The sequence below is a fragment of the Micropterus salmoides genome, unplaced genomic scaffold, assembly GCF_014851395.1.
Source record: "Micropterus salmoides isolate LMB-PRFRI ecotype aquatic unplaced genomic scaffold, ASM1485139v1 Ms_hic_scaffold_8, whole genome shotgun sequence".
In the NCBI taxonomy this organism is placed as follows: Eukaryota; Metazoa; Chordata; class Actinopteri; order Centrarchiformes; family Centrarchidae; genus Micropterus; species Micropterus salmoides.
The window spans coordinates 3433251-3444474 of record NW_024044570.1 but is presented as its reverse complement, the minus strand read 5'-3'; the positions used below and the strand labels follow the sequence as shown (position 1 = coordinate 3444474).

At 44.0% G+C, this 11224-nt stretch overlaps 1 protein-coding gene across 1 annotated transcript in view; it reads right to left on the bottom strand.

Moving 5' to 3' along the window:
* Positions 1-218: 218 nt before the first annotated feature.
* tph2 (tryptophan hydroxylase 2 (tryptophan 5-monooxygenase)) overlaps positions 219-11224 on the bottom strand; it is a 15843-nt gene continuing 4837 nt past the window's right edge. Inside the window, exons 3-11 of the mRNA XM_038706889.1 lie at positions 10719-10902; positions 10171-10271; positions 5939-6006; positions 5617-5813; positions 5237-5372; positions 4993-5119; positions 3671-3766; positions 1093-1226; positions 219-537 (exon numbers count right to left, since the gene is read on the bottom strand). Of these exons, the coding sequence (XP_038562817.1) occupies positions 363-537; positions 1093-1226; positions 3671-3766; positions 4993-5119; positions 5237-5372; positions 5617-5813; positions 5939-6006; positions 10171-10271; positions 10719-10902 (1218 nt within the window). The 3' untranslated portion in view covers positions 219-362. The remainder of the gene's footprint in view (positions 538-1092; positions 1227-3670; positions 3767-4992; positions 5120-5236; positions 5373-5616; positions 5814-5938; positions 6007-10170; positions 10272-10718; positions 10903-11224) is intronic.

The window sequence follows — 11224 nt, the reverse complement described above, 5'->3', positions numbered from 1 at the left end:
GAACCAGGTGAGCCGAGTCTGGGAGGGATCAGGGGCAGACTGGGCCTGACACTTTGTGCCGTCGTTCTGCTGTAATACTGAATTGCAACGTGGCGCCCCTTTCTTCCTCGCTGTGATGGACTGGCTGGTGTGCTGGGGTGGACAAAATAACAGAAACACCTGGCAGAATGGCCCAGTCCTGTTGACCAGCAGCAGGTGAATCAAGACTGAAACATCAGAACTTCATCAATTCATTTATTCACAAGTGCGACGTCAGATGGACTTTACAACAACGTTACACACAAAGAACAATAAACCGGCCAATCACAGGTGGAGGGGGGGGTTGATGCATCACTGATCAGAGGTCGGAGGCGGAGCAGGCTTCAGATGCCCATGTAGGTGTTCATCTTCCCCAGAGCGTCACACACGGTGGTGAGGTCGCTGCGCAGGTCCTGCACCACGTTCTCGATGCTGCGGGTGTCTTTGAGCAGGTCGATGCTCTGAGTGTACGGGTTGTAGTACACCGAGAACGGCCTCTTGATCGACTTCGCAAACTCCCTGTGGAGAGAAAACAAACACGGTTTAATTATCACGACTTCCCTTCTCTCCCAAGTCCAAGTCCAGGTGCCTTCAGGGGAACATGAGGAAGAAAGCAGCTAGATGACGCTGAGAGGACGTCTCTGCCGGTTTTACGTCTCTGACCTGCGTTTTCTTCTACATTTGTCCTGTAGTCTGAAGATCGTTTGCAGTGTTAGGAGGACGTTAAAGGTTTAATTACTCTTCCCAGTAATGTTCAGGTGAGCTCATCTTTCTGCTTAACGCTCTGTAGCGTGCGGCCTGTTCTCTTCTCCAGAGGTTCCTCAGGTGCTTCTCTCTCTGCCCTCCTAGCAGCTCGTCCAGCTTGTGAGGTGAAACCTCTACAGATGGTTCTGAGCTCGGCAGCCCGTCTGGTTTCTAATCAGCCCAAAAGGACTCATGTCCCTGCATTACTCAGTGACCTCCACTGGCTTCCCGGGGCCTCCAGAATCTAATCCAAGTCCCTGATGCTTCATACTGGGTCTGCACCATCTACCTAAACTCCATAATCCACGCGTGGGACTGCTCGCTGTTTACCTCATCTTCTCCTTGGCCTCCTCGAAGCTGTCGGAGACGAAGTAAACGTCCTGGAAGGTGGTGATGAGACACTCCTGGTTACAGGTCGTCCTCGGGTCAAACATCTTCACACAGGCCTTGTCCGACAGGGCATGCTGGGAAAAAAAAGATTAGGATCAGAAGAAGAAGAGAACTTATTAATCCTTGTAGGGGAAATTCAGTTTTTATCGTTATAAACATTCATCTTCTTTTAATTGATCAACTTTCAGGATCATTTTCAGCTCCAGCATGTTTTCATACATTTATTTTACCGTGTACTTTGATTGGCAGGATTTTATAAATTAAACTTAATTAAAAGTTTTAAATAAAGTTTATGATTTTTATTATTATTGTTTCAGCCATTTTTTTGCTTCTTTCTGGTTTATATCTTGCTGAACTGAATCTCTTTGGGTTTTAAACAGCTCAGATAATAATAATAATAATAATAATAATAATAATCTTTCACCAGAGCAAAAGGAGAAAGAAACTTAAACTTACTAAAATACAGTTAAAAGAAAAATGGATAAATAATTAAAATCAACTAAAATCAGGAAAGACTGTCCTGTAGAAGTTGGTTTTAAAAGAGTTCACTGAACAACAAAACTAGAAACACAGATATCAATATGTGGGACACGTTCCTGATATATAGAGAAACGTTTTTAGGAAAATGACAGATCCATCCATGAGGGATTTTCTCCAGGTGGAAACTGAAACCCGGACTGAGGGACTTTTAATTCCTTTTGCACAAAACTTTCCCTCAGCAAAGACGTGAAACAGGCTGCTATCAAACTGCTTATTTAGACCAGAATGAATTTTTCTTTTCTTTTCATGTGTCTCATTTAACAAACAGTGAAGCTTCAGTAAAATGAGCTCTTAAATAAGGGAGAGTGTAGCTGACCTAACGGTTATCGGTGTGTCTAAGCAGCTTAGAAGCAGCTGTGGCAGGCGACCCGGCTTTAAGAGGTTTTGTAAATGTTCCGTATAGCTAGTCTTCTCAACCACTTTTACACTACATCTGCACTAAGCACACATTCATACACTGGTGGAACAGCTGCCAGGGGCAACTCGGGTTCAGTGTCTTGCCCAAGGGCACTTCGATATGCAGCGTGGAGGAGCAGGGGATTGAACCGCCGACCTTCCGATTAACAAGTAACCCGCCCAACTCCTGAGCCACAGCCAGAAGGAGGCGTCGTGGCAGAGAGACGTGTGTGTTTAAAGTTTATTCATAAATCACCTTTCACAGAGAAAATCGCAAAGTGCTTCACAATAAAGTGTCAGAAAATACAACAAAGAGTACTGTGTGTGTATCAGTGTGTGTACTTGTCTGTGTACTGTGTGTATCAGTGTGTGTACTACTGTGTGTACTGTGTGTATCAGTGTGTGTACTACTCTGTGTACTGTGTGTATCAGTGTGTGTACTGTGTGTGTACTACTCTGTGTACTCTGTGTACTGTGTGTATCAGTGTGTGTACTTCTCTGTGTACTGTGTGTATCAGTGTGTGTACTGTGTGTATCAGTGTGTGTACTACTCTGTGTACTGTGTGTATCAGTGTGTGTACTGTGTGTGTACTAATGTGTGTACTGTGTGTACTGTGTGTATCAGTGTGTGTACTGTGTGTGTACTGTGTGTATCAGTGTGTGTACTGTGTGTATCAGTGTGTGTACTACTCTGTGTACTGTGTGTATCAGTGTGTGTACTGTGTGTGTACTACTGTGTGTACTGTGTGTATCAGTGTGTGTACTACTCTGTGTATCAGTGTGTGTAGTACTCTGTGTACTGTGTGTGTACTACTCTGTGTACTGTGTGTATCAGTGTGTGTACTACTCTGTGTACTCTGTGTACTGTGTGTATCAGTGTGTGTATCAGTGTGTGTACTTCTCTGTGTACTGTGTGTATCAGTGTGTGTATCAGTGTGTGTACTGTGTGTGTACTTCTCTGTGTACTTCTCTGTGTACTGTGTGTATCAGTGTGTGTACTGTGTGTGTACTACTCTGTGTACTGTGTGTATCAGTGTGTGTATCAGTGTGTGTACTGTGTGTGTACTACTCTGTGTACTGTGTGTATCAGTGTGTGTATCAGTGTGCGTACTGTGTGTGTACTACTCTGTGTACTGTGTGTATCAGTGTGTGTATCAGTGTGTGTACTACTCTGTGTACTGTGTGTATCAGTGTGTGTATCAGTGTGTGTACTACTCTGTGTATCAGTGTGTGTAGTACTCTGTGTACTGTGTGTGTACTACTCTGTGTACTGTGTGTATCAGTGTGTGTAGTACTCTGTGTACTCTGTGTACTGTGTGTGTACTACTCTGTGTACTGTGTGTATCAGTGTGTGTATCAGTGTGTGTACTACTCTGTGTACTGTGTGTATCAGTGTGTGTATCAGTGTGTGTACTGTGTGTGTACTACTCTGTGTACTGTGTGTATCAGTGTGTGTATCAGTGTGTGTACTACTCTGTGTACTGTGTGTATCAGTGTGTGTATCAGTGTGTGTACTACTCTGTGTACTGTGTGTATCAGTGTGTGTATCAGTGTGTGTACTACTCTGTGTACTGTGTGTTACCCTCAGCTCTCCAATAGACGACAGTAATCCGGCTCCGTAGGCTCTCAGCTGGCCGTCCTGTTTGCAGAGTCCGAACTCGATGGTGAAGAAGTAACACTGTCAGAACACACGAGCGTCGTTAGTGAGTCTGTTCACCAGCAGCCTGTTCAAACCCTCACTTCTTCATTCATTGTTTGCTTTAAGATCTTTGCTTTATTGTGGACAGTTAAGAGAGTAGAGCTGCAAAGATCGGTCGATTAATCGCTAATTCATAGTTTGCACGTGACGTCACATTCGAAGGGAGACGCTCCCCTGGAGGCCAAAAAAGACGTCATTTTCCGCTCTCTCTTTACAGGGCTCTGGGCAGTCCACAAAGCATCAGGTGACGTCAACATGACCACGCCCACTTCTTATGCTGCGTTCCAGGCAACCAGGAACTGGGAAGTTTCCGACTTCCAACTAGAAAAAGTTCTGTACCCCGAATGACATAAAGGAAAGTATTAAACTAAAATAATGCTTACTAGTATCAAATAGTGAATCTTTTTCTGTAAAAAGTCATCTTCAGTTATTCAGGAAAATGTTAAAAACGCCCAGAAATGTGAAAACATTTGGAAATGCAGCCCAAAACTTCTGCTGAGGATTACTAACTGATGTAGCTGGAAGGATTCACAGTTAACGAGTATATTTATCACGTCATTTTAATTAACACCAAGTGCACTGCTGAGGGTTTAACTGTGCAGAAACTGGCCAAAGTTTGTCACGGTCAGCCATATTTATTGTTTACATTTGGCATCATGCACCTGAAACGCTTTGAGGCCGGAGGAAATTTCCCTGTTCCCAGCGGTCTGGAACGCAGCGTTATATAAAGGTAGGTTTAGTATATTTAACAGTAAAGTCAGAGTAAGGAGGTGGAAGTGCTTACGTAGGTTACACAAGTAAAGTTGATCAACTTAAGTAAATTAACTAACGTACTACGTAACAGTTATTTTAAGCCAAACAATTATCTTTTTTCTGAACCTAAACAACTTGTGACGTTTTACATCGTTAAAAAGTACTTTTATTTTGAAAGTCTAACTGGACGTTGCATGTTTATTGTTGTTACCTTGACCTATGGTCCCTGCAGGACGCCAAAGGTATTAAAAAACGCAGCCAAGAGGTCTGACCAAGTGTCACATGTGACGTGTTGTGTTCAGCCCTTTAGAGGAGAAGCTGTGGGTTATAAATGTGTGTGTGATTTGATCCCTGTGGGCTCTAGGGGGCGCTGCTGTGACTGAGGAGAGTCATTTAACAAAGCTAATGTTTTCGTCTGATGGCGGTGCTGATTAATGGTTATTGCCACTCACCGTGGCCAGTTTCTGGACGTCCTCGTCGGACGCTCCCAGAGAAGCCAGACCGATCTCCTGAGAGAACTGAGCGAACTTCGGATCGGCCAGCAGAGGAACGTGACCCAGCAGCTCGTGACACGTGTCTCTGACCCGGACACACAGCAGACACAAGGTTAGCTTAGAGAACTGAACCAGGATCAGTTTCATCAGAAACACGTGAAACATGAACAGAACCGGAACCATAAACAGCAGGTGAACTCACGGTTCGGGCGTGTAGAGCGGGTCGGTGCTGTGACGAACATACTGGGTGCAGTTAAACACTCTGTAGGCCAAACCGGCCAGGAAGTCTCTGGGAGACAGGTAACCTGCCACAGGGCGCACCGTGAAACCCGACCTCTCTGAAACACATTCACCCAATACTCTTACACACTACATACATTATAGAGTACACATATCAGACAGTATTACAGAGTACATAGAAATGAATGAGAAAGAGGATTTCACTAAATGTTGTTCCTTTAACAACAAGCTGAGGTGCTTTGCTTTCTTTGTCTTCTCTGGTTGAACGTCTTGAGTACTTGTACCTACAAGTACCTCATATGTGTACTTAAGCACTTGAGACGATGTACTCAGTGGCGTCACCTCGGAGGAACAGCGAGACGTCCTCCAGCTGCGGGATGTTGTCTTCTCTGTAGCCGCAGTGTTTGCTGAGCAGCGGCAGGTTCTTCAGGTACTCCCTGCAGGCGTGAGTCGGGTACAGTTTGGTCAGTTCTCTGAAGACCACCCCCCACGTCCTGACCTCCTCCTGGTTGTACTCGATCCGAGGGATGGGCTGCCCGCTGGGGAGGAGACAGACGGACATCAGAACGTGAAACACGACTTTCTGACGCAGGTTCCTGACAGACAGCAGAGGTCGGGCGTGGTCCTTCATGAGTTTCAATCCACCAGACGCTCAGACACTTACAATTTATAATTCATGGCCACTTCCACAAAGTACTTCCTCCTCTGGCGGTAAACTTCGTCCTTAAAGCCCTGAGGAAGAAGAAGAGGAAGAAAACAGTGACTCGATCACGGCTCTTTAGTGCCACGCAGGAAGTGAGTCACCTGTTCAGAGAAATGCACCTCACGGTCACTTCCTCTTTCTCACCTGGGACTCGATCACTGCAGGTGCGTTCGAAATGACTGTGGCTGACTCTCGCCGACATGAGATCGCCGTGACGAGTGGGAACGTAGCGGGTAGAGTTTTGCAACATGAACATCTATAAACTGAAGCTGCTCTGATTGAGACTCTGTTCGAGCTGCACTTTATCAGAGACGCTGAAGTTAACCTGTGTGGATCTGTGCTGAGATTTCTGCCTGATCACAAGTGTTTCAGTTACTTTTGGTTTCACGTGCGGCGTGCAGTCCCAAACTGTGTCGGTCAGACGGTCTGAAGGGGATAATGTCACTACCAGCGGGTCAATAACGTGATGCACCGCAGAGTAAAGGGCGGGTAGACTTCTCATTATATGATGACGTTGATATTCTGCCTTTTTCATTGAGGTTTAAAGATCCCACAGTCACATTTAAAGGGGTTACTTCCCCAAACAAAGAGACAAAGACGAGGGGAGACTAACTCAGCAGACTGACTTAGATTCTGTGGCAGTTACGTTATAAATTTTGAAACCTGCCTCCTGACTTTTGTGTTTCTCTTTAATTAAATGAAATAAAAAATAACTGTAAACTAAAAGTCATCAGAACTGCAGTAAACTCACAATGTTTGTTTATTATTTTATGCCAAAAAGGAAGAATGCAGCATCTACCTCTCTCTATGAGAGGGGGGGGGGTCCAGACTTCAGACACCTGAAAACATCGGGGGCCACATCAAAAAGACCTCATCTCTGGTGAAGTTGAGATACCGAACTCTACGCATGACTGTTAAAATGCCTTTGATGTGAGAGACCCGGGTTCAATTCCCAACTGTGACCCGAGCGTGAGCGTCATCGTTTCTAAAGTCGTCCGTTTTGGCCCGTCTTCACTAAAAACACCCTCCGGAGTTTTGAAACGCAAAACGGGGTTGGCAGCGTTTCTTCGTTTTCATCGTTGTAGTCTGGACGGGAGGTGCAAACGTAGCATAAGGTCTCCGTTTTAATTCGAAAACGCAGTAGTGTGGACGCGGCCTTAACCCCTAGTTGCTCCAGAGGCACGCGACCTCTGACATAAATAGCAATTGTAAGTCACTTTGGATAAAAGCGTCTAAAGCTAAATGAATAAATGTAAATATATTAAGCTTGTCCAGAGACGCAACCTCAACCTGAACCAGGCTTATGACCTAAAAACAAACTCTGACTGCATCACACACACACAAGGCCGCGCTCTCCTTTTCACGCCGACGTGCCGAACTGATAAAGAACAGACAGAAACTTCCTTTGTGTGAACAAAGAGTGTTGTGTCCTTATAACTTGTGTTCTTACTCTGTTTAGCTAAATAATCTTTAACAGTTATTTAGTAGTTCTCCTCGCTCCAATTTTTGAGAAGTTGATTGTGTTATTAATTAGCAACTATGTTGGAAAGAAGGAACCACAAAGAAAACGTTTTGTGTTTTAACTAATGCTTTGTTCCAAGCACCTTTATACACTTTCTTATAAATGATATGGTTCAGAAATATTATCATCAATCTTCCCAGCTCCTGAGCAAAGGATTGAGTCCACTATAAGTCTACTAGTCAGTAATTTCCAGGTCCTCTCATGGAACCAGGGTCCCCCCAGAGGACAAAAGGAAGTATTACATGCCATTGTTCTGGCTGCCCCTCCTTGTGCTTAACTTGTATTACTGTTCTTATGACTTTCTTATATATTTTCTTAGTAAGAACGTTTAACAGTCACTATTCTCCTGGAAGTATTTAGTTAAGTTGTTCTGTTAGCTGCTATGAAATGTATTAACTGTTAACAATACAATTAGCTTTGGCCTTTACTTTAATCCTTTAGTCCTGAAACTCTTTGCCAAATTGAACTTGTTATTATATAACTTGCGTTCATTAGTTCTCTTATTCCCTTAGAATCTAATTCTTTCCCACAATAGACCAACTAAATTCACATTGACCTCTGTTACTCTCATTGATTGCATCCTGGTTGTTTAGTCATTACTGTTGTTTTATTTCTAAATTTCTAGATATATTTGTATTCACTTTAGTTAGTTAATAAGTTCCACCTTAATCACAGGAATGGTGTGTGTGTTCTGTTTAGCTCCAGGTCACTGGACGCATGGTTCACCTTTGATTTGAGACTGACTGATTGATTAAACTGATTTAAAATCATTTAACAATTTCTAACTAACTGATCACTAGTAAGAATTGTGTAATTATTAGCTATAGCATCGGGGTGCTTTGGTGACAGGAATGTTGATGAATATTCACAGTTTTTATCAATATTTCAATGTTTTGTTATTTGGAACAAATAGTGTTTTAAAGATAACTCTCAATAAAAGTCAACATTTAAACGGTAAATATTACCAAAATATGGACATTCGCCTGGTATATTTTGAAAATATTGTATGATAAAGGTTGTGTTTTAGTTTATTTTCATTACAGTCATATTCCAGGTGTATTAGAAGATATTCAGGTGCATTATAATCTATCTTTTGATGGGTTATTGCATTAAAATATAGCTTTTTTTACCAGGCAAGGATGAAAATATCATTTTTTCTTTAGTGCATCTCCATGTAGTCTGTAATGATAAAATAAATATATTAATATACAATGGATTTATATTCCTTAGCTTCTGACGTTTCAAAGGAGAACAGAATTATGCATCTAGGCCATGAGGAAATATTACTGGTTTGTTATTGTAGGTGTTTTTCCTGGAAAAAGGTGCCTGTGCCCACAGAAGATTTAATGAAAACTAAAGATAAGAAACTAGCTACTTTCCCATGGGAAAGGAGCTAGTTTCTTATCTGTCCGTCCTTGATGGCCTTGAGGCCTTCATCTCAGGGCTCCCTTCCTCCCTGAGACAGCTGCGTAACAACATCGGAGTATAAAGGCACCTGTTTCTTTACTGGCTCTTTGTCTTACACTCTGCATATCTGTCTGACCCTTTGCAAAGAATAAAACTCTTAAATGAACTCTTTATTTCAGAAGACTCAGGCCGAATCCACATGGACACGGGGATTTTTATAAGCAGAGTTTTTCTCTGTCTACACCAGAATGCTTTCAAGCGCTGCCATGAGCACGCCAAACCACCAGGCGGCGATATGACTCTAACCGTAAAGCCATGTTGGCCAATCAGAGGCTAATAAAATGGTAAATAAAGCAGACAGTGGCCACAATCTAACATCAAACACAGCAGATAACGATGCGGACTCTGACGTCACAAGGCAGAAACTCTGGTTTCAGTGTCCACACTGCAACTAGAAAAAATCCTCACCCTGGCAGGGGTGTTCAAAAATATTCGGCTTCAGGACTGACATTATACAGCTATTTTCTTATGTTGTTAGTATTATGTGACATTTAATAAAGCATAACGTTATTACTGCGGAGTGATGTTGTGCTATAGTTTTAACACAGCCCTACTGTAACTTTGCTAGTGTTTACAGCCAACAGCTGATGAGAGTTGTTCTGGGTCCACTTCAGAGGTCTGACAGGGTTCTACCGGGAGCCGAATTACCTCCCAGGTCATCTCCTCTCCAAAACAAACAGACCCGGTCATTAAAACATTAAAACACAGCCACGTAGAAACGTTAGCGTTAGCCCTGTGGTGTGTTTACAGCCAACAGCTGATCCAGGTCCACCAGAGAACGCAATGTAACTTTTCCTTTTTATTTACCAACAGAGCCGAGCTGTTGTTTCACAGCTCGTGACTGGTGAACAACCTGCCGTGTGTGAGAGCGATGTGCTCATGTGTGTTTCTCTCTGTCTGCAGAATCCGGACCTGATGTGGCCCATTCTGCGTCCAGACCTGCCAAACTGCTGCGTTTATATAATGTGTAAATATTTCTTTGTTCCTCTCTCTGTGCTGGAGTTCTTTAAGAACTTGGTGGCTTGATCCAGTTTATTATTAAATTGGTTGAATTTTAATAGTGTGTGAGTGTGTTTATTCGTATAGTGTATCAAGCTTATTACTTCAATATATTTACTGCAAATCAAACGTGCAGCTGGCCCAGATCCAGAGAGAAAAGAGACAGGAGCACTGTGTTGTGTTCGGCTCGGTGTGCAGCTCTTACAGGATGGTCTGCGTCCAGCTCGGATCCGTACATCAGCACTCGGTGAGAACACTGATCCAACTCGGAGATCTTCATCGGGAACCAGGGAACATCGTCTCCATCTGATTTCAACAGGACGAGAAACAGAACTGCAGTTTGTTGCTTCAACTTCCTGTTAGAGACAAACACACGTCCTCCGCTGCAGAATAAACTTTGTCTTTATGGAAGGAAATGAAAACAACCTGTTAATCCACCCTCAGAAGCTTTATTTGATCTGTATTATACATATTCTATATGATATTAATGAAGATTAATTCATTTAATTGTTCATCTTAGATCTGAAAATGTCCACTTGAGGTTTTCCACTGGACTTGAACTACTGAGGTTTACAGAAGAACTACAAACATGGCGGCTGCTCTGTAGCCTGCAGTGTAGTTTGATCTAAACGATGATAAAACAGCTGATTGCACAATTGCTAAGTATGTCAGAGCTCACACGCCTCTGGAGCAACGAGGGGTTAAGTGTCTCGCTCAGGGACACAATGGTGGACGTGTCGCAGGTGTTCGTACCTGCCTCGGCCGACCAGACGTGTGCAGGTGTGTTGAAGGAGATGATGTTGACGTGGTCTTTGAGATGCTGCAGCAGCTCGTTGAACTCCTTCTTACTGCAGCTGCAGTCGGCAAAGATCTCCACCTCGTTCACCACTCGCTTCGACACCCGGGACTCGATGTGGTTCAGGTTCACTCGCTTCTCCTGCAGGGGGGGGGGGGTGAGAGAGGGAGGAGAGGGAGAGAGGAGAGGAGGAGAGAGGGAGGGGAGGAGAGAGGGAGAGGGGGGAGAGAGGGAGAGGAGAGGGAGAGAGAGAGGAGAGGAGAGAGAGAGGGGAGGAGAGAGGGAGAGGGGAGGAGAGGGAGGGAGGGAGAGAGAGAGAGAGGAGAGAGAGGAGGGAGAGGAGAGAGGGAGAGGGAGGAGAGGGAGAGAGAGAGAGAGAGAGGAGGGGAGAGGAGAGGGAGAGAGCGAGGGAAGAGAGGGAGAGAGAGAGGGAGGAGAGGGAGGGAGAGGTGGCGGAGAGGGA